Here is a 21,207-nt window from a genome sequence, read left to right as displayed (position 1 = left end):
ACAAACAGCTGGGACTCTTCGGTGCCCTTTGCCGATGTCTATTGATTTAAGTAAATCTGAGACAGATAAAAGGGCCCGGATCGAGGCTGATAAAGCCCCGCCGATGCTGCGCGGCTCGCAGCAGCGTGCGCTCAGCATCTCCGGAGCGCTGCTGGCAAGACGCCTTTAATGGGAGCCCTGGTGCCTCTCGCTGCGAGCCTCGCTCTCCCCGGCAGACCCAGCGCCGCGGCCACCATGCCACGATGGTTATAACCTGGATCCTGTTCCTGGCCCTGCTGCAGGAGCCGCGCTGCCCGGGCCGGGCCGCGGCCGTGCCCGAGCGCTCCGGAGCCGCGCCCCGGTCGCGCAGGGATGCGGGGGGACGCGGCGGCGTCTACGAGCACCTCGGGGGAGCGCCCCGCCGCAGGAAGCTCTACTGTGCCACCAGGTACCACCTGCAGATCCACCCCAGCGGCAGGATCAACGGCACCCTGGACAAGAACAGCGCCTTCAGTGAGTACCGCGCTCGCCTGGCCCGGCACCGCTGCCCCGGGCCGGGTTTGGGGAATGGGGATCCCTCGCCCGCATCAGCGGCGCTGCCCCGGCCGCTGGACAGCACCGACGGGGCGGTGGCGAAGCTGCTCCTGCCCCGCGCTGCCCGGGATTAATTGCACAAAATTACAATTGCCTCCTCGGCGGGCACCTGGGCGTCTCCCATCTGTGTCCCTCTCCCCTCCTCTCCCTTCGCCTCGGCATCCCGGGGGCCGCCCCGGTGGCTCTTTGGGACGCGTAGCTCCCCTGTCCCGGGGCTGGCAGCACCCCCGGCCCTCGAACCGGGCGGGAACGCCCTTCAGGGTGCGGGGGCCCGACGGCCGGCCCAGGGCGGCGATGCCCGCTGTGCAGGAGGAGACCCCCAAAGCCCCAATTTCCCCGACGGGGACTGCGACCCTGCCCTGCGCAGCCCGGCCGAGCTGTCACTGGGCTCCCTGCCCCCTGCCCGGCATCTCCCGGGCCCATCCCGGAGCCCTCTGGAGCTGCCCGCGGGTCCCCGTCCCGTCCCAGCGTGGGCTAAATCACATCTGTCCCTGTGACGTGTGCCGGGCAGCGGCGGTAATTAGCATGAAGCGGATCTGTCGGGAGCGAGGGGGTTTGTGCGAGGGCGGCAGGAGGGAGGAGATCGGGGCTCAGCACCGGGGGAGCCCCCGCCGCCCCTGGATGCGCAAATCCCGCCCGGTGATGGCACACAGAGATAGGGAGACCTCAGGGATGCGTCTGAAGTCCATAAAGGAAAACCACTATTTCCTAGAGAAGTCCCCCCTCGCTGTCACGGCCCGGAGGAGGCATCCTTCAGCAGCCAACCGGTGCCTGATTCAAACCAGCTGTGCCAAACCCAGCCCAGCTCTCCCAGAGCTCCCAGCAATCCAGTTCTGCACACGGGACTTGGAACCCAGCTCTGCCTTCAGGCTTCCCCAAAGGCAGCAGGGGGTTTGGGCGCCAGGGTCACCTCTCTCTTTGAAGCACTCATAGAAAGTACAGAGCCATCAGGATGTGGCTGGAGAGCTGAGAGCAGGGTCTGAGCAAGCCTGATGGAGAGCCATGCACATAAAACAGCATCCTCTGGGTCATCTGCGCCTCCATGGGTGTCCTGGCACCTTTGGCTGGACATTTGGGCAGGTGTTGCACCACTTCTGGTGTTGCAGGATCCTGTGTTGGATGGCCTGAAAATGTCCTCCCTTTTAACTTGTCTCAGACAGTCATATAGCCCTTGTCTGGAAGGCAGCACTGCCTTCCTAAATCTCAAGTGCCTTTCATGATTACGTTCATGGCAGTCTTGCTCAGGCTCACCCTCTGGAGACCTCAGCAAGGGCTTTGTCCTGAAACGGGCAGCTTTGTGACTGGCTCCAATAAGTCAAGAGCTCTTGTGTTCCTAAGCATTAAAAGGGATGTAAAGTTTTTTATGAACATGTAGGATTAAGTGAACCTCTAGTTCAGTGTCGGACTTTTTTCATTTTTGAAAGTGTTCAATCTCAATCAGACATCTTGGGGTTTCTTGTCCACCTTGTCTCGAACAGTTCCCACATCATCCTTGTTTTGTATTGTTTCAAATAATAATAATTTCTTTCAAATAATAATAACTTCATTAATAATTCATGTGATTGCCCTGATTCTTGTGTGAGCAAGTGGTAGCTGTGAGATCACACTCCTCAGGTAAGCAGCCATGCAAATGCATCTCAAAAAATTACACCTGAACAATAACACATCTCTTAATTCTGTTTCAAGGTATTCTGGAGATAACTGCTGTGGATGTTGGAATCGTTGCCATCAAGGGCCTGTTCTCTGGCAGATACCTGGCCATGAACAAGAGGGGCAGACTTTATGCATCAGTAAGTTTTATTGAGGCCTGGCCTGTCATTTCCTGTGGCGGGAAATGGGTCTAGTGGGGAGCACTGACTTCTTATAAATCCACATTTCTGGAGAAGAGTAAAGCTATAAGAGGTTTTTGCCTGGGATTCTTACAGGCAACCAGTGAGTGTATTCTTAAAAGTGGGGAAAAAGCTGTGTTCTTACCTTCTTACTGCCTGGACAGCCGCAGGTATGTGGAATGTCAGAATTGTCCATGTTTTATATGGATCTTGGATGGCAGCAGAGACACGCCAGCTAAAGAGAGTCCACAAGTAACTGAGCATTGGTGCTGCAGGAAAGCAGCCTCCTGATGGGAGTTTCCTTGCACAGAGCTTATGGCTGGGCAGTGGAAGAATTTGCAGTACTGAAAGGCAGGGCTATGCAAGGAAAGCAAACAGGGGAAGGTGCTAGAAGATAAATGTGAAAATAAGCACCTTATTTTACTCCTTTAACCTAATTTTTTTTCCTTAATCTGTGAGATAAAATCTGGCGTGTGCTGATATAAGTGGGAGCCTTGCCTCCTCAGCCCAGACAGTATCTCCCCTGAGTGAATAAAATACTTCAGCTTAGACTTTTTCACACTCAGGGACATACCAGGGCATGTTTTGTCAGCGTGCACCATACACTTTATCTCCCTGCTTGAATTTCTTCCACTGTCTTTGATTACATCCCAGCAACCTTGTGATCTCTCACTGCAGGTCAGCCCAAACTGTGCAGTTTCCCCATGAATCCTGGGGCATGGAAGCAGGTTTGAACGGGGGAAATATGGCTGAGGTAAAATTTGCTCCCTCCTAGAAGTCCCTAGATGTAATTCTGTTGATTTGGGCAGCAGGACACACCCTTGAGGGATGTGATCTTTCCCCATGAGGACCCAGCCTAGGTGACACAATCAACTCTGTCCCTCCCCAGGTTGACACCTTTAGCTCCAGCTTTTCAGCAATGTTCTGGCACTGTTTACCACCCAGTTTCTTTAATGTGCCTCATGTGATGCTCTCTGATTAAGGGGGCTGTGTGTAAAGATGAGTGTTCTTTGCTACTGTAGAGAACCACACTGCAAACGATTTTGGCCAAGGAAAATGCAGCTGAAGAGGAATGAGGGCATGGTAGCTCTGCTTGCCAAAGTTATGGCAGAATATTAAGCAGAAGTTAATATTCTGATTGAAATGGGTGTATTTTTCAATGAACCTCCTCCATCAGTTCAGAGCCAGCATCTGCCGCAAAGAAATTATTTGGAAGGATGATTTTTTCTAGTTCTTTCTCATCTTTCTCTCTTTCTTCTTCAAAATAGGCCTTTTCCCTTCAGATTATTTAGACTGAATTAAAATAAGACTAAACAAATTCTGAGCAAAAAGCTCCTCTCCTAAAGTGCAGAAAAGCCAGGAGCAGGACAGCTCTGAGACTCCTTTTTTCCTGGATTTCTCTTTCTGGTGGTAGGAGCATCAGGCCACCTCCTGATTGTTCATTCTCTGGTTTGTTCATCTGTCATGTGCCAAAGAACATCAGCCATGGGAGGTTTCTGTGTAACTTGAAAAGATAATTTGTCCCCTTCCAGCTCAAGTTTGAGCGAGGCTGATTCAGGCTTGTGTTTCAGGGAATGATGCTCCATTCCAGCTTTTTTCACAGGAGCAGGAAAGGATGAGGGCTCAGCTCAGGACAAACTTCTTGTCTTTGCTTGCCTGACTTCACTGCTATCACTAGCCCAAGATCCTGTGCAAGGCCCCTGTTTAAAAAACCTGACTAATTCAGGGATAATTATCCAAGGAGCATTTTATGAAATGGAATTGGAATAACTCCGTTACCCCTCACTTCACCCATTTCCCCACGTCAACAAGATGGGTTTGTTGAGTCTGCAGAATTTATCCTGTGTGATAAACCCTCCCCAGGCAGAAGGGAGGCAGGCAGCAGGACAAACCCACCTACATCTGGTGGCTGTGTGGGCTCCAGCCCCACAGCATCTGAGAGCCTTGTCCTCGCAAGGGAGGGCGCTTCCGCTGCACAGCTGGGAATCCAGGACATGTGGAGCCTTTTAAAACCTTGTTCAACCCCCATCAGTGTTTCTGGGGAATGAGCAGCGCTAAAGACAAGCTGCTCATGGGGTCTAGGGCTTCTCAGGCTACCTGTGTCCTTTCCATGCCCTCCAGACAAGGAAAACTAAAACCCCATGGCGCTGGTTCCTTTCTGCCTCTGTGCTTCACGCATTTTAGATGCTGAAATCTCAATCCCACAGGCGGAGCAAGGATGGGTTTGGAGTTAAGGAAGGATGGGCGGTGTGGGAGCTCCTTTGTCTGTGCTGGTTCTCCTGCTCCCAGGGAGGGGGAAGGAGTTCCTCGTGCCAGGCTTTTGCAGAGAGGTCTCTCAGTCAAGGAGCAGGTGAAAAGGGGCAATTTTGGGCAGATCATGTGAAATGTGAGCAAGTGGGATGGGTGCATATTGTGCCTTACAGTTTGTGATAAAGCAGCAGCCTGGCATTTTGGAGGAGCACACTGGTAGGCAGAGTGTGCTTTCAATTTCATAAATTTCAAGAAGGTCCATAAAGGTATGTTTTACTGCTCAAATATCCAGTCTGAACTGGATGGAATAGACTCCAAGTGTATCTAATGACTAATACACAAATTGAAGAGACACACTTTACATTACACTGTAGGATTTTACCTTTTCAATAGATGGCAGAGGTTGATAGGCAGCAATTAAATAATCTGTGCAGTTTCACAGCTGCATTAAATTCATAAGCACATAAAAAAATTACAGCTGAACAATCAGTAGAGCTATTCACCCCTATTCACATGCCACCTTTTTGTTTTCAGTTTGGTTTGGGGCTGCTCCCGATGGTCTTTGGTGCACAGAGCGCTCACACTGCTGACAGAGAGCACCTTGCTCAGGCTCAGTGCTTCCCTCCTGCCTTCTGGGGTTTCTTACCAAGTGTGTTGCTGTCCTTGTCCTAAAACTGAGGAGAGTCTGGCTTAAGATTTTTTTGTCACCACATTTCTCTTCACAGAGAAAAGCAAGGCGCAATTCTTCCCAAGAATATTTCTGGATTTCACATTCTCTGAGCCTCAGAGAAAGGAAAAACAATTCTTAATCTCATCTGCTCTGCCTGTGTTTGTGCCAAAGTAGAGTGCAACATGGAGATTGTTTATCCAGAGTGATGGGGTTTTGTTTCCTTGGCCTGTCAGGGCCAAGTGTGTGTGTGTGTGTCAGGATTGTTGGGGGACAGTCACGAGATTCTGCGCAGTGGAGTGCTTGGCAGATTCAGTTCAGATGTAATGTAATACAGTATAGAATAATAATATAATATAATATAATATAATATAATATAATATAATATAGCAATTAATTAGCCTTCTGATAAGATGGAGTCCTCCTCATAATTCTCTCCCTTTCATTTGGGATAAATAGTATAGTAAATAAAAATATCATATCATATAATATCTTATAACAATAGTATAATAAATTGATTAATTAATATATAATATATAATATATAATGTATAATGTATAATATATAATATATAATATATAATATAGAATATAGAATATAGAATATAGTATATAGAATATAGTATATAGAATATATTTACTTTTATATATTATATATTTATATATAATATAATATATAATGATCTATGATAGAATATAAGAATGATATAATAAAGTAATTAATTAGCCTTCCAATAAGATGGGGTCCTCCTCATCATTCTCCCCTTTTGTCAGGGATGAAAACATCCCCTATATTTATATTTTCCCCCATGTTTCCTCCCCAGGAGAGCTACAACGCCGAGTGTGAGTTCGTGGAGCGCATCCACGAGCTGGGCTACAACACGTACGCCTCGCGGCTGTACCGGGCCGTGCCCGGCCGGGCGGGCAGCCGGCGCAGAGCCAGCGCAGAGAGACTCTGGTACCTCTCCATCAACGGCAAGGGGCGACCCCGCCGGGGCTTCAAGACCCGCAGGACACAGAAATCCTCTCTCTTTCTGCCCAGGGTGCTGGACAACAAAGACCACGAGATGGTCCGGCTGTTCCACAGCAGCGCCAAATTCCGGGAGAGTCTCCTGAGGGCGCCCAGCAGGAACCAGCGCAGGAGGAGAGCGCACTGATGGAGCTTCTGGTGGGCCTGGCAGGGACTGAGAGCCTTCAGAGAGCTACCAAAGAACTCACAGCTGTGATTGTACCATGGGCATGAACACTGACAGGTTTTATACTTTCTGTGATAGAACCAAACCCCACATTGCTTGCTTGTAGCTGTTGTAGGTTTGTTACCCGTGGGGAAGGAGATGGGAGGTAAGCTGAGGCACATTGAAAGGTAAATCAGCTGGGTGTAATAATTTTGCAACGACATTCATGTTTTCTTTTCTTAAAAAAAAAAAAATCATTCAATATTCATTTCGAACGTATTTTCATTCTAACCTGCCATAGGCTATTATCTTGGTGTTGCCCTCCCAGACCATATGGATATTTAACACTTACCAAATTCATGTCCACAGAGAAGTTACAGTGCTTTCATGGCTCTTCTGGCCTTGAGAGGCTACATTCTTATTTTTACATAATACAGGAGTTAGAAAACTGGTGGTTTGTTTCTTTTAATTTACATATATTTATTTTTATTTTATGACCACCCATTATCAATTATACTTTTTCCAAGACTGTCCAAGAAAAGTAGGACTGTCAGCTACTTCAAGCATTTCAATAGACCTGCACATTACCAGATTATGTTTGGCCTTGTGCTGTTCATTTCCCAGAGTTAGGCCCTAATAGTTGAGAGCTGGAAAAAAGAAAGATTGCAATGAAATAAATGCTCCATCTGAATTTAACAAAAGATCTGTAAGTTTAAACCTGACATTGCAGTGAAACAGACAAATTTGAATCCCATTCCTGGTCATATTGAAAAAAGAGTTCTTGTGGGCTGCTTTTGAATAGACCCATTTAAATGTGCTCATTTAAAACTAGGTAGGGAAAAATCTTCCTTTCAGAAGGAGATGAAATCTGTGAGAGAGAGAAGTAAGGTGAGTTCACAGAATGAGGTGACCAAGCCTGGGTTTAGCACTGCTTACATCTCCATAAAGGTAAAACCAGAAAGGTGTTTTTATACCAAATAATGTGTTCCATTCCTTCCACCCTCCTATCTTTTCTGTAAAATTCTAAGAAAAGGAGGAAAGTATGTTTCAATAAGAAAGTCAGAGTTCCTTGATCTCCGTTCTTTTTTATACTAAAATAATGTAAAAAGCCCTTTCAATGATGTACATTAAATAATGGTGCACACAGAATAGACCTAGGTTTAAAGAAGAGCAGGGAAAACCATGACCCATGGCTCCCAAATTTTCCAAAATAACAAAAAATAGTTTTTACAAAATAACAAAAATGGGATCTTCATGGAGTTAACCAGGCAGCCTCATGTCAGGAGCCACTGTGCAAAGACGAAACAGAGAGACTGAAGAGGAAGCAGAAAAATTCAGGTTTTCTCTTTGTTCACTGTCCTGCCAACCACACAGGGCCCAAACTGCTGCAGGATCCAAGGTGCCTTCTGAAAGGGAAGAAAATTAAGTTTTGCCTCCTGGGCATCAGGGCTGTTTTGGGGACACTCTTGGTTCTGCCAGCTCCCTGTCCAATTCCCAGTTGTACTTCCACTGGAGGTGGGAGATGACTGGGCAGGAAAGGGGGATGCAGGAGCCCTCCCAGCTCTCCAACTCCAGGAACAAAATGCAAGGGAAGGAAAGGGTCAGCAAGAAAAGATCACATACAGCTGAAGGCTGAGAGACACTGTTTCCCTCAGGTGTACTTTCTAAATAAATAATGAAAAATATTTATTTGATCACTTTCAGATTTACTTGACCTCAACTTGTAGCAAAAGCACAATCCATTCTCAGCTTTCTCTCCCCTAAAATTGCTGTTAATGTAAAGTTAATGACTACTGTCTGCTTCAGATGTTTTTGATAGACCTGATGGTCTGAAGAAAATTACCAAACTCATGTTTCCCGTGACACAAAGATGCATCTTCACCCCTGCTCCAAGTCCATTTCCTATCAAACCTTTGCTCTTCACTCCCAGCTTTTCTCAAGGGCAAGGGTTTTTTGTGCCAGCTGTATCCCTTGCTTTGCAGCACCTCTTTTGTTACCTTTTTTTCCCCTTGTTCTTTTCTCCTGCCTCTCTTTTCCAGATGGCCCAGCTCCCTACCATAAAGGATCAGCAGTGGGTGATACAGGAATATCACTAATTACAAAACACCTTCCTACTCTTGCCTTTGTTTAGAGCTGTATTTCATGCTTGTGGGAATACTGTTTTAACAATTTTCCCATAGGAAATCACAACAAAGTTAAGCTTAACACATGAATTAAATTCTTATTTCGGTGTTAGTTTTTGTCCCAGCAAAGCCTAAAATGCTATCACTGAAAAAGAAAGGAGAGGGGAGACAAAAGAAAAAATAATTAACTCATTGGACACAATGTCATTCTAACTACTGTAGGTAAGTGATGATTTTCACATCAACCTAAAACAATTTCATCCACATTCTTAGGATTTTTCTTTGCTCGGTCTCATTGCAGCAATTCAAAGGAGATGGCTATGGGATTTGGCTTCTTTTTTTTTTCCTATCTTTTAAGAAACATTAATGTTCTTGTTGAAATGCTTTTCATTACAGACATTCATTGCTTAATATTCTTTTAGCAACCTTGAATTCCACAGTTCCCAGACACTGACAGCCTGAAATCCTATTCATGACAATGATCCCAGTTGTATTTTATATCCCATTTTATTTATTTTGACCAGAACCACAGTGAATACCTTAGAGGAGGAAGTAGATTTGAACTATTTTCTCCTTAGGATTAAAACATCAAGATGTATCTCCTCTCTTAAAAAGTTCCTTGAGTGAATCCACACCTTTCCATTGTACAGGATTTTTTCTTTTGTGTTTTTTGAGGAAGATGCAAACTTTACCCCTTTGGGGGCTCCAGAGTTTCTGCAAACTTCACAAACTTCAGAGCACAGAGTTATTGTTGTTCTCACCCTGGAGGAGAGGATGCTCACCACAATTTCATTCATTCCCTTCTGCTCTGGATGACCCTGCTTGGATCCTTGGACCCTCCAGGGCTCCCACCCACCAACCTGTGTGTGATTCAGTGATCAGCTGTCCTTAATTCAAACTGATTATTGGTTTGGAGTCCAGCTCCCTCTCCCAGCCCCTCTGATTTCTCTCCATTCACCAAAGCTGCTCAGTTTGGGATCAGCAGTTCTCCAGCCCTCTCCAACCATCTGCTGTACTAACTTTCTGTTCTCTCCCTTAAATTCACTTCCTCCCCATTTAGTAGAGTTGCCCAATTGGCAGGTATGAACAAGAATGGAGCAGCTGGTGTATGTACTTCCAAAAATTGTCTTTTCAGGTTGCTCTTCTGCACCATATCTTTCCCACACTCTACAAGGTTCCTCTTCTTCATCCCCTTCACCTCCTCCCCATGGCAAAAATCTTCCCATTTGTGCCATTTCTAGCATTTGTAGAACCATTTCCTCAGAGTTTTGTACTTTTAAAAAACATTTTTCTGCAGAAATTGTAAAAATTATGCTATTTATTTATTTATTTTTACTTTTCCACTCACTGACACATTACTCAAACAGGGCTTGAAAGTCACTATTTTTTCATGAGGTAAAGGACAGTGAATTGGGGGATTTTGGCAAAATTTTCATTTACTTGCTTCCAGACAGAAGATACACACCCTGGTCTGTGACTTCTTGATTTTTATCTGGAGCAGATTTTTAGTTCTAAAAAAGTTTTTAGCCCATCATAGCTCTGTTCACCAACCTCATGTAAAGTATCCTGGCCTTTGGTGTTTGTGTTGGGACTTTTGTGGCTCTCTTGGTAAAAAGCAAGAGCTGTGCTTGAAACATGAACAGCTCCCCCATGCCAAAGAACTAAGCCAAAAGGCAGGAATTGTTTCCCAATTTACTCACACCTTTTTTTCTCCACTTTCTAAGCATGGATTTCCCTTCCCTTTGACCATCAATAATTTGCCATCCTGAGATTATATTCTGGTAATTCTGTGATATTTCTGGCTCTTTGTTTCACCACTTTATAGAGGTCTGATATTGGCTTCTACAAGCCCTGCTCCTGTTTCCTGTTTCCCTCAGCAACAGCAGCAGTGAAATCCATTTGTATTTGGAAACTGCTTCACAGTTATTCCCCCAACATTTCTCAAGGTAATCTTATTTAATTCCAATGAATGTACAAAATCTGTTTTTCTCAGTCACCACAAGCATGAAAATAATGCTAGAAGGGAAGTTTTGTTCACACTCTTTACTAACCAGCCCCAAAACCCTCTGTGTTCCGAGTCCTTTTGTGAGCTCTTGGATTTCCTGCTTTGCTTCCTGACATTTCCACTTTCTTCTCTGCTTTTCTTCCACAGATGTACAACCCTCTGGAAAACAAAAGGCAAAGAAATCCCTTTGGCCACACGTGTCCTCCCTTTGGATGCTTGCTCATGGACTGGTGGTGGAATGGGGCTGGTGTTAGCTCAGCTATTCAGGGGACAAGGCTTAAGTGTGTCCTATAATTGTCTGAAGCAAGGATGTGGTTACACCCCCAGCTTTCAGAAGGTTTTCTCCCATCCAGTGCAGCTCAGGATGAGAAAAATCTCTACAACAAAGCTGTTACAATAGTTGATGTTCACCATCATAACTTTGGTTCACAGCCTCATCTGTAAATATGAACTCAGAGGAGCAGAAAAGTAAATATATTAAAATTGCAGCAAGGCAGGGCAATATATGAGATATCCCAGAAAAATGCCTTTGAATAACATCTCTTTGAGTTGCATTGAAAACCTTTCCCCTGAGCACCCTGCCACCAGTGGGCACTGACATCCAAAATCTCCTTCAGACCTAAACAATAACCCCAGAAAATAAAGCTGTTAACAACAACGATGAAAACTTCAAATCTTAGTGCTCATTTGTGTCTGATGCAAAGCACAAGATTCTTCATACTTGGATGCCAGTGTATCTCATAGAAACATGGAATTTTCCTCTGGAAAAAATGTATAACATTAAAAATCAGGAATCCTTTTTCTGCCTCAAAAGCTGAGGAAGAGCACTAAAAGAGAGAAGTTTGCAATGTACCTCCCCAAAAATGAATACAGACAAATTAAGCCAAACCTTTCTAAGGTAAGTTGTAACAAAATCACCGATTGCCACATTGATACAGCAAAGGCATTTACACCTTTGGACTCAAAGCAAATGAGATTCCACATAACTTTACATTCCTGGAATTGAAATGCTTCAATATTCATTTCAATATTAATAATTACCAGTGACATGCTGAAGGCCTTGTAAAGGGAGGCATTCAGTTAGGACAGCTGTTTATGCATTATTGATGTGCAGAATTGTTTTCTAAGGATAGAAAGGATATCAGCTTATTACTCTGCCAAAAAAGATTTTGATAGGAACTGCTGAGATCTGTCTTATCAAAATAATCTGTGCACAGAGGGACCTCACTGACAGCTTTTCTTCTTCTCCTTCTTGGAATGCAAAATATTTTCCTTGGTAATAAATATAGCATCTTTCTACTGGCCACAAAAGAAATATCTTTTAACAGGAAAATACACCAGCAAAAGGCCTTTCCAGCCCAAATTATTCCATGGTTCTCTGTGGAGAGGTGAGGCAGAGGGGAAGGATGACAACCTGCCAAACCAGGAGACTGCAAAGGGCATCTCCCCATGAGCCAGATCCTGGCAGATATTCCTGCATTTTCTGGAGCTGAACAAGAGGATGTGAAATGTCTTCAATCACCCCTCAGCTGCTTCTGCTCTCCTCTGTACAGATCTTCAGGGACTGAAGAATTCTTGGTTTTCCTCTGTTCCATTAATGGCATTTTAAAAAATTATCTTGGATTCCTCGCTGCTGCCAGGGGGAATTTTCCAAGCAGTGAATTCCTTGGTTTGTCCCCATGAAAACTTAGCTGCAAGATGAGCAATGTGAGGGAGGTCTCCTCCTCTGTGGTTGTTTCTCATGTTTTTCACTTTGCGGTAAGTGAGAAATGAATCTGTAGAAAATTTTCAAAGTTTGATAGAAGGCTTATATAGTATGTATTTGTATACGAACTTGAAGATAAGTTGAATTGTAACATCTGTATTGTCTCAGCCTTCACATAAGACTGAAAACAGAAGTTTTTAAAACACCTCTCAATTGCCCCATCTCTGGGTCAGAAAAGGATTTGACCCTAGTACACAGCCTGAGAAGGCATCTGGGATGGGAAATGGAAGTTCTCACCCTTTTCCATGATGTGGACACAACCATTAAACACAAACAGACCCAAGGGAGAAAACATTGCCAGCTGAAGATGTCCCTTTTTTATTGTGGCCCATTTTATTAAGATGACAGCAAAAAGAAGTGACCAGTTCATAAAATATGAAAAAATTTGACCCCAAAATACTTCATGAATAAAAACAGACACAAAAATATCTAGGTGTAAAAATTTGACTTGAATTTGACTTATTTTTCTCCAATTTTAGGCCAAAATATTTTTTTTTAATAAGCAAAAGGTGCCTTGCTTTTTTGGATGTGCTCAGCAAAGAGCGCTGCCCATAAGGATGATGCTGGAAAAGATTATTTCAGCAGCATGAATTAGCAAAGCAGAGGGAAAAAGAGAGTGAGAACATGCATGAAACCCTAGGGAAATTTTGGAAACTTGTTCTCCTGTGGGAACTAAGTGATACAACGAAACTGAGGAGCCTGGATAAGGTAGCAGCCCTTTAGTCCACATATCTGCCTCCTCTTCTATTAAAGATTCGCTCTCTTCCTCCTTGGATTTTCAGAGAGCAAGAAAAATGCATTGAACAGATTGGTCTTTATTTCTTTTTAAAGCTATCTTAAACAGTCCTTTGAAGTTTGCAAGTTCAAATGTCTCCTGTTTCCTTTCAGAAGGTTTGAAGGATTTGGGAAGGTGAACAAGCAGATCTATAATTACAGAGCAGTTGATGGGAACTGCCCTCCTTTGTGAGCATTCTGGGGCCACCTCCAAATTTAGATGCTTGAAGAGAACTGTCCCGTTTTAGTCCTGCAATTGTTCAGATGCCACCACTGCATAGCAGGAGGGAAGCCTTTCTAAAAATCCAGGGAAGATCTCCTTTTTGCCACAAAACAATCAGGGGTTTTGTTCAAGGGCTTCACTTTACGGTTAAAGAAAATATTTCTTTTTTTTTTTCATGGCATCAATCCTGAATGCTGGGGTGTCTTTATTGCTGAAATATGTGGATTTGAAGAACACTGAGGAGAATTTAGAGACATCCTGCTGCTAATGCAAGTGTAAGAAACACAGGACAGTGGGGGTGGCTGCAGAACTCCTGGAGGATCCAGCCCCCTGTGGGATGCGCCGTTCCACCAGCTTGGAAATATCTCTGGCATCGGCTGCTTGGTTTGCAAATTTTCATCTTAAAAGAAAGAAAACTAGGTCTGATAGTGTCACAAGGTCTCACACTTTGAGATGAATGTCTGTTTCATTTAGAAATACCCTTTTTTTTTTTAATATTTGGAAATAATCCTCTGTTAGAAGTACTTCATGTAGGTTTGATTGCTCTGTCCAATAATGCATCATATGTGATAACCAGACAATGGTTTGTCTTAAATCAATTCTTATCTCTAGAAGTTACCCCTTGCATGAATTTTGGAGGGAGAAATGGGCTCATTCACCAAGTGTGAGCAGAATTCAGTGCCTTTGGATGCTTCATTGAGAAAAAATTGACAGCAGGTCACGGCTCCACCTTCCTTTTGTGTTTCTATGAGGAAAAGCCACACAAATGTTACTTTAGGAAGCCAGAAGTGATCCAGTCTGAAAGAAGTCCCCTGAGACAGTGTCCCTAGAGGAGAGGTGACTCTGGGCACAGCATAGCTGTGGTGTGACCCTGCGTGCCTGGTTTGCACTGCAGACACTGGAGGCTCACAGGCATGTGTTGCTCAGACCGTGAAACCAACTGAAAATTATTCTTAAATCCTTGGACAATTTTTCATGGCAACATAGGTCTAAAACTACAGCAGCAGAAACTGAGTTTATTTGTGTCCCATAGCCTGTCTGCTCCAAGTATCTGTTACCCATTTTCAGTAGTGCACATGGAGAGAAAGCCCCCTGGGTCAGATTAACTCTTTCTTTCCCCAGTTCTGAATGAAGAATGAAGATGTATTTCAAGTGCTTTACTGGAATTGTGTTCAAAAGTAGCCATGAAAACTGAGATTATCTTTTGTCTTTGGTGGTAAAACAAAGCTCTTCAGAACTGAGTCACAGATGTCTAACAAGACCTTAGAGAGGTTAGACAAGAGTTTGCTTTCTTGATAAACCTTGGGGACAATCTAGGTTATGTTCCATGTAAAGAACATGTTGGTTAAACAAAGAAATAATTATTCTTTATTTTAGAAACTAGTGAAGCATTTGGTAAAAAAGCTGTGGGAAGACTGAAAGACACTTTGTGCCTCTCTTCCATGCAACATTGGTAAAACAGAATAGGAAAGGAGATGTGGACAGGTAAAAATAAAAAGAGAGAGAAGAAAAATACTCTTACACGTTGAGCTGCTCTTGAGGGGCTGTTTCCTCCATGAGGCTGATGGAGGAGAAAGAGGAAAAGAAGCAGGGACAGGTGGGGAAGAAAAAAGAGAATCTGTCCCGGAGAACCCTGTCAGGAAGGCCAGTGGGTTTTTATTCTGCACACACTTACAGAGCTAAAGCATTTTATCTGAGACAAACAAAATGCATCTTCTCACACTAATGCCATCATCCCCTTGTCAGTGTGACCCTTCAATTTCACTGATTTATGAAACAAACTCGTAGTTTCTATTTGGCCAGAGGGCAGTAGCAAAACAGGGATGTGTTTAGGGGATGCAAACCCAAGTTTTCAGCTTTGGGTGCACGTGTGCTTGCACTTGGAGGCACCACAGGAAGGGAAGTTCACGTTATCCCAGGAAATGATGGGATGAGGCTCCTAGAGCCCATCATGGGCAGGAGCCCCAGGGCAGTCCTGCAGGTGCTGGAGGGAGCAGGAGCTGGCACAGGTCTGCACAGGCTCCACATGGGCTGGTGAGGAGCTAAAATAAACCAGAATCAACCAAATGGCAAGGCAAGAACAAAGGCTGCACACCATGACGGTGCAGTAGAACCAGGATTACATTTCAGGAATTGGCTCAGCTCTACAACCCCACTGCATTTCAGCTGCTCTTCAACCTTAGTGGTAGCACAAGGCAACATTTTCAAATAATTCTGCATTTCAGAGATGAGGTTTTCTTGCTCCTGCAAAGGTACAAACCTGACAACAGTTCCAGGACTATTGGGGCAATGTGAGACTTCTTTCTCCTTTTTGCTTCCAACTAAAGCAAAGGTAGGTCTCTCCCTTTCTGAGTGATTTTTGTGCAAATCTTTGCATAGCTTCAGTACACTTGTGAGAGGAGAAATGGTTTTGAGCCAAGTGAATTAATTGCAAATTGATTTAATGGGTTCAGCCACTGAACCTGAGTCACCAGGGTTTTGAATAACTGAGATACTTTTCAGTGTAAGCAATAAATGCCAGGGATAGAACTGTATTATAGGCAACAGAGACTATGACTGAGCTTTGGATAATCAAGATTCTACTTTGTATCATGTATAGTTTGGCAGCAGCTGATTCCTGTATGAATAAGAAAGAAAGAACATGTGCAAACTGCAGCATGACACTGCCACTGCGACCTCGTCAACAACTTCAAGGTCATCATTTAGAAAATCCTTCAGCTCTTTCTTGTCGTCCGGTTACACGTGGGTTGTTAAAGATTTATTACAATCATTGCTGGAGAACACCTGCTGAATGTCAAAAGATTCCTGGGAATCTTCAAGTGTTTTGCCAAGGCAAAACTGTACCTTTTACACAGCTTTTGAGAATTCAGCCTGATGGAATACAGCGCAGTCTCCACTGACTCAGGGTATTTTATGGTTCTGATTCTATGATTTGATCATGCCCTAAAGCAGAAACATAACCACGAGTGGTATTCAATCATATTTGCCCTCCAGACAAACTTACCACTGTCTGAAATGGTCCATTTTTGTTTTCTGGGATTCCTGATGTATTTCATACTCTGAGTAAGGACCAGATCTTTGGCTGAAGTCAGCTGGCATTGCTGTAATGGCTTTGCTGAAGCTGAGCACTCAATCAGGTGCCTAAGCACTGTCTAAATGTATTTGGAAAAATTAAATTTGAGTTGTGAAATTTACCCTAACCAAACATGGAGAAGGAACTTTAAGTTTCTAAAGGTTTTTACTGAAAGTCACCATGTGTCTCCTTTGCAGAGGCAAAGCAGTGTTCGTCCCCTACATCACCATTTTATTTTCAGCTCTGCAATTCTCTGTTTCTTTTCTTTTCTTTTCTTTTTTTTTCTTTCCCTGAGCAATGAAACTCTGTCTGCTTTTCAAGACTCATACACGGCCCCTGAGTGAAGGCAAGGCTGTGATTCAAATCAAGGGTTCTGTTGACATTATAATCCTTAGGAGCACAGCTGGAGCATTTCATGAACGGTAGCAAAGACCCTCCATTGATTTACTGCCTTGGTATTCCATCAGGAGTCAATGTTCTGTGTCATTGGCTGCAACTCACAAAAAATAACTCAGTGAACTTCTAATTAAGGCATTTAGCTCCTTGCCTATCTCGTAAGAAGGGAGCTGTGCTATATAAGTGAGATGCTGCTGCTGATTTTATGGATTCTCCCCTATTTTTATAGCAGGAGGGCTTCAGGCCTAAGAAGGTCCTGTGGGCTATAAACAGGATAAACACTAAAGTCTCTCCCTGACCCTTCCAGCAGTGTGGGATGGCAGGAATTTTCATGTGTCTCCCCCAAGCTCCTTTCCATCCCAGTTTCACAGAAACCTTCCCCAGCCCCATCGTTCCTTGTTGCAGCTCGTCCAGGGGTCCAAGCAGAAAAACACTCATCCCAGCAAAGCAGGGACCCCCAGCTCTCCTTTCTGGACGTGGAATACACCCTTCCCTTGCTGCAGGGCCAGTCCCCAGGCACAGCATGCACGAGAGCAATTTGGGAGCCGTGCTCTTTCTCGTCTCGCCCCTTACTCCCCGGCCGAGCTGCCAGCCCGCACTGACCTGAAGATGAGAGTTCCCCAGATTGTTTCCAGCTTGCCCAGCTGAATGAATAGCCCCGGCAGTATTTTTGGGGTGGTGACTCACCACAGAGTCATGAATGGCCCCTTAAGAGACCATCAAAAGCCCCCTGGTCAAAGGTTTTTGTTGTCCCAAGCTCCAGCGCAGTTCTCTTGGATCATTGTCCAAGCAGAGAGTTGATACTTAAAAGACAGCAGAGGAGAGATGCAGCCCCTGATCTGACACCATTCCTGGTTATCCCAGCCTACAGCAACAGCCAGAACAGCCTTCCCAGGCACTGCAGGGGCTGCCAAAGTGCCAGCCAGGACCTCCACTCGCTCACCTGCCTGCTAATTCCACTGGTATGGTATGATAACCATCATGGAAATGCCAGGGTTTAGGGATAAAGGTGTCCTGGCAGATCTGGTATCAAGTGTGATCAAGTGTGGCATGTTTTCTTTTTTCACCTTCAGGAAGCACTTCATGAACCTCATTGATCCTCTCAAAAATAACATCAGGTTGCCAGGGACTGTTATCACAGTTCCTTGCACCTCCAAGTGTGATGAGATTCAACAACTTGGGCAGGACCAAAAAAAATACAGAGAAAAACTGGTGTTGATGCCTGGTCTGGATTCAAAAAAGGGCTTGGAATGGCTGCAAATTCTGGAGTTGTGAGGGTTATATTTCGACAGAAAGACAGCTGTGAAAAGGAAAAATGGCATATGTCCACTTTTTTGTCTGAACACGTGGCAGGACACACAGCACCTTGATAGGTGTTGCCTGTTTACCTTCCTTCATCTCTGACATCTGAGTTCTTCAGGCACCTTCACGGGGCTTCAAACCTTGGTAAGCATCTCTCACTGAGCCAGAGGTGCAGAGCTGTGCTAAAGCCACCAAGTCAAAACCTGCCCAGATGCCTGTTGGCACACCCAAGAGCTCAGTGACACAGATCCTACTGAGTAATTCTTTGCAGGGCCCAACAGTGTTTTATCTGACCCACATTTTTGGGACTGAATACTCCGGGAGGCAATAGGAAAATGTTCTGGAATTGTCCTCCCGTGAGCAAGGCTGGGCTCCACCTCAGCAGCAATTCTTCCCTGGTGGTGATACCCCAGGCCACATCTTCTCAAAAGTGGGCCATTAGAGACGAGAAATAAATCAAAAAGCTGAAGACAAAACTTTTTCCAAAAGGCTGGAAATCTCACAGGGTGAAGCAGTGCAGAGCAGATCTCTCCTGAACCACTTTCAGTGCTGCAGGGTGATGGAACAGGTTTGAATCCTGTGAGATGGGCAATCCTCCTGACAGAATCTCCCAGTTTGACTTCCCAGGGTGGCCCTGTATCCTGTGAGAAGCTGGAAAAGCTTCTGGCAACACCAGGCAGAACTGTAGGAACAAAATTCTGCGTGGTGGTGGACTTGCTGCAATGATTTTATCCCAGTCAACTTGCTGTGAACAACCAGGGGGACAGAGAGGCTGGGTTGCTGCTCCATGATTCAGCTGAAAACCTTTCTCAAGGTTTTTACCTTTCTCAGTGCATTCCTTCTGAAAGTGTTCAGCTGTGGTTTCTCTCAGAGGCATGGAGAGCAAGAACTCTCACTATAGCTCACTTTCAGAACAACAGAAAGTTTTCTAGTCCATGTATGGCTAAAGACTAAGTGCAATGAAGCCGTGAAGCATTCCAATTATTGCTCCTTTAAAGGAATATCTCAACATTGTTCTTGTCCAACAAACCAAATATTCCATCATGTTCATTTCTCTTAGAGTCCTGATTCCAATTTGGTAAAAAAAAAGTGGTGAAAAAACCCCAGGATCTGATATTAGCAAAACAATGTAATGTAAAATAAAGAGAGTGTGAGGTTTATGACTGCTTATTTGGTAGGACTGGGGTTATCCAATGGGAGAAATACTACCAAAATCCAGTGAGATACGGTTACCAGACAGGAATCCCAGGAGATTCTGTTACCATGCAGGAATCCCATGAGACAGTATTATCAAGAAGGAATCTGTAGTATTCAGTACACCACAAGGCAGTAATATTAGATTTTTAGAATTAAATCCTGTGGTATCTTGTTTTATAAGAGTTGGCATCGGAGGGACAGAGAAAAATGCAGTGGAAGAAAGATGCCTCCCTGGAACCTGAGCTGAGAGCTTTAATTGTTACACTGATTTCCAGCTGAAATAAAACATCACAAACTTTTCCTCGTGGTCCAGAGATATTTTTACTCCACATGATATAAATAGTTTATTAGTGAAATGTGTTTTAATTTTTTTTCTTTGTTTTTACAAAATACAGGTTCAAGCATTAAAATGCCATGATGTGAACACCAACATGACTATTTTTGACTGGCAGAAATATCTTCTGGATTTATTTATTTGTAATGGGTTTACTTTTGCCCTGAGCAGTACTGTTTTGTTAAAAATGTGTGAAATGGCTGTTGTACATCAGCACCAAGCAAGCTTCTGAGCTGTTCAGAGCAGTGCCTTACACTGCAGGATTTTGTGATGCCTCACACCATGTCTGCAGTGTTTCAACAACCAGAAATGTTAGGAATTGTTTTCCTCGTATCTTTTTTTTTTTTGTTTTGGTTTGGTTTTTTTTTTGGTAGTAGTTTTGTTTGCTGTTTTCACCTGATCACAACAGGTAATTCTGAATGCTCATCATCCTTTACATAAATGTACCATTTTGCCTGCCTGTATCATGGTACATCTGTATGAATATTTAATCAGATAACATCTGACAGAAGTCCATCAACATAAAAAGTTTAGTGTGAAGAGACAGATCAGTTTTGTGATTAGCCTGAATAAAGGCTGAGTATGTTAAATTAGGACTTAAACCCAGATTCCAGCTGTACTTTTAACTCATCTGTATTTCTAAATAGGTCCTTTGAGAGAGAGATCTCTGTATTTTGGCAGGTGAGGGACACACACAGTGGGTCACAAACCCACACAAATGGTCACAAACCTGTCAGGATGGTTCATCCCTCCAAATCTGATTTTATGGACAAGGGAGACAGAAAAAGGCAGGAATTTAGGTGAGAAATGAGAGTGGAAACCCATCAGAAGGAGCATTGCCAAAACATGATGGGAAATTTTGGAAAGGAAAAGCCAACAAACATAGGTGCCATGAATAGAGACCAAAATCCATGGAGTGGCTTTGCAGATCCCTGTGGCTCCCTGGATGCAGCCCTTGGTGTGGCACATGGCCCCGCACCCTCCTGGCTGTGCTGGCAGCAAAGGTGTCACCCGTGGGACACTGCCAGGTATCCCCAGGGCTCTCTGAAACTGCAGAAGGACTCGTCCCTGGCATTCAGCTGGGCTCACAACAAGCCAAGGAGAAAGAAAAAGAGGTGGCAGGAAGGAGTATAAAACTCAAGAGGCATTAGGCTGTTTGCTGTGTTTCTGAATCCCTCTGCTTGAGTGCCTGTGAACAAGAAAGTGGGCCCAGCTGAATGGCAGGCTTAAGGAAAAGTCAGCTCAGCTTCAGAAGAGGGTGTGCAAACACTGATCAGATCTTAGCCCTAAAAGACATAATCAAACAATGCTGGGAACAGCTCTGAATGTGCTAAGTGGACCATTAGAAAACACAACACCTATAGTGGGGATGTTGGTGGCACCAGGTAGATTACACAGAGAGATTACTTGTGATGACAGATGGAGAAGTCACTGGACCCATCCATACTTGGGGAGATGCAAATCACAACCTCTGGTGCTTTTGTGATAACGATTTCAACCCTGTAGGTAATGGTTTGGAACC

At 44.3% G+C, this 21,207-nt stretch overlaps 1 protein-coding gene across 2 annotated transcripts; it reads left to right on the top strand.

Annotated features, from left to right (window-relative positions):
* The first annotated feature begins 242 nt into the window (after positions 1–242).
* FGF3 (fibroblast growth factor 3) lies at positions 243–10,826 on the top strand. 2 transcript variants are annotated; one of them, XR_008483009.1, is made up of 4 exons: positions 243–492; positions 2,260–2,363; positions 6,143–6,659; positions 10,769–10,826. XR_008483009.1 is itself a non-coding variant. In XM_054276031.1 (3 exons), the coding sequence occupies exons 1-3, from the start codon at positions 243–245 to the stop codon at positions 6,473–6,475; spliced, it is 687 nt and encodes a 228-aa protein (XP_054132006.1). In that variant the 3' UTR covers positions 6,476–6,941. The 2 variants fall into 2 exon arrangements, 1 of the variants encoding a protein (XP_054132006.1); XM_054276031.1 differs by lacking the exon at positions 10,769–10,826 and having other exon boundaries at positions 6,143–6,941.
* Positions 10,827–21,207: the final 10,381 nt, after the last annotated feature.

The sequence above is a fragment of the Melozone crissalis genome, unplaced genomic scaffold, assembly GCF_028551555.1.
Source record: "Melozone crissalis strain CALT ecotype California unplaced genomic scaffold, PUWL_Pcris_2 ptg000018l_1, whole genome shotgun sequence".
In the NCBI taxonomy this organism is placed as follows: Eukaryota; Metazoa; Chordata; class Aves; order Passeriformes; family Passerellidae; genus Melozone; species Melozone crissalis.
The sequence above is the reverse complement of the archived record's forward strand: the minus strand, read 5'-3'. Positions and strand labels throughout refer to the sequence as shown.

Excerpts from the sequence above, each read along its gene's own strand:
- FGF3 (XM_054276031.1), top strand. The coding sequence starts at position 243 with ATGGTTATAACCTGGATCCTGTTCCTGGCCCTGCTGCAGGAGCCGCGC. Across the intron at positions 493-2,259 it reads GGACAAGAACAGCGCCTTCA|GTATTCTGGAGATAACTGCT; the intron begins GTGAGTACCGCG and ends TTCTGTTTCAAG. Across the intron at positions 2,364-6,142 it reads GGGGCAGACTTTATGCATCA|GAGAGCTACAACGCCGAGTG; the intron begins GTAAGTTTTATT and ends TTTCCTCCCCAG.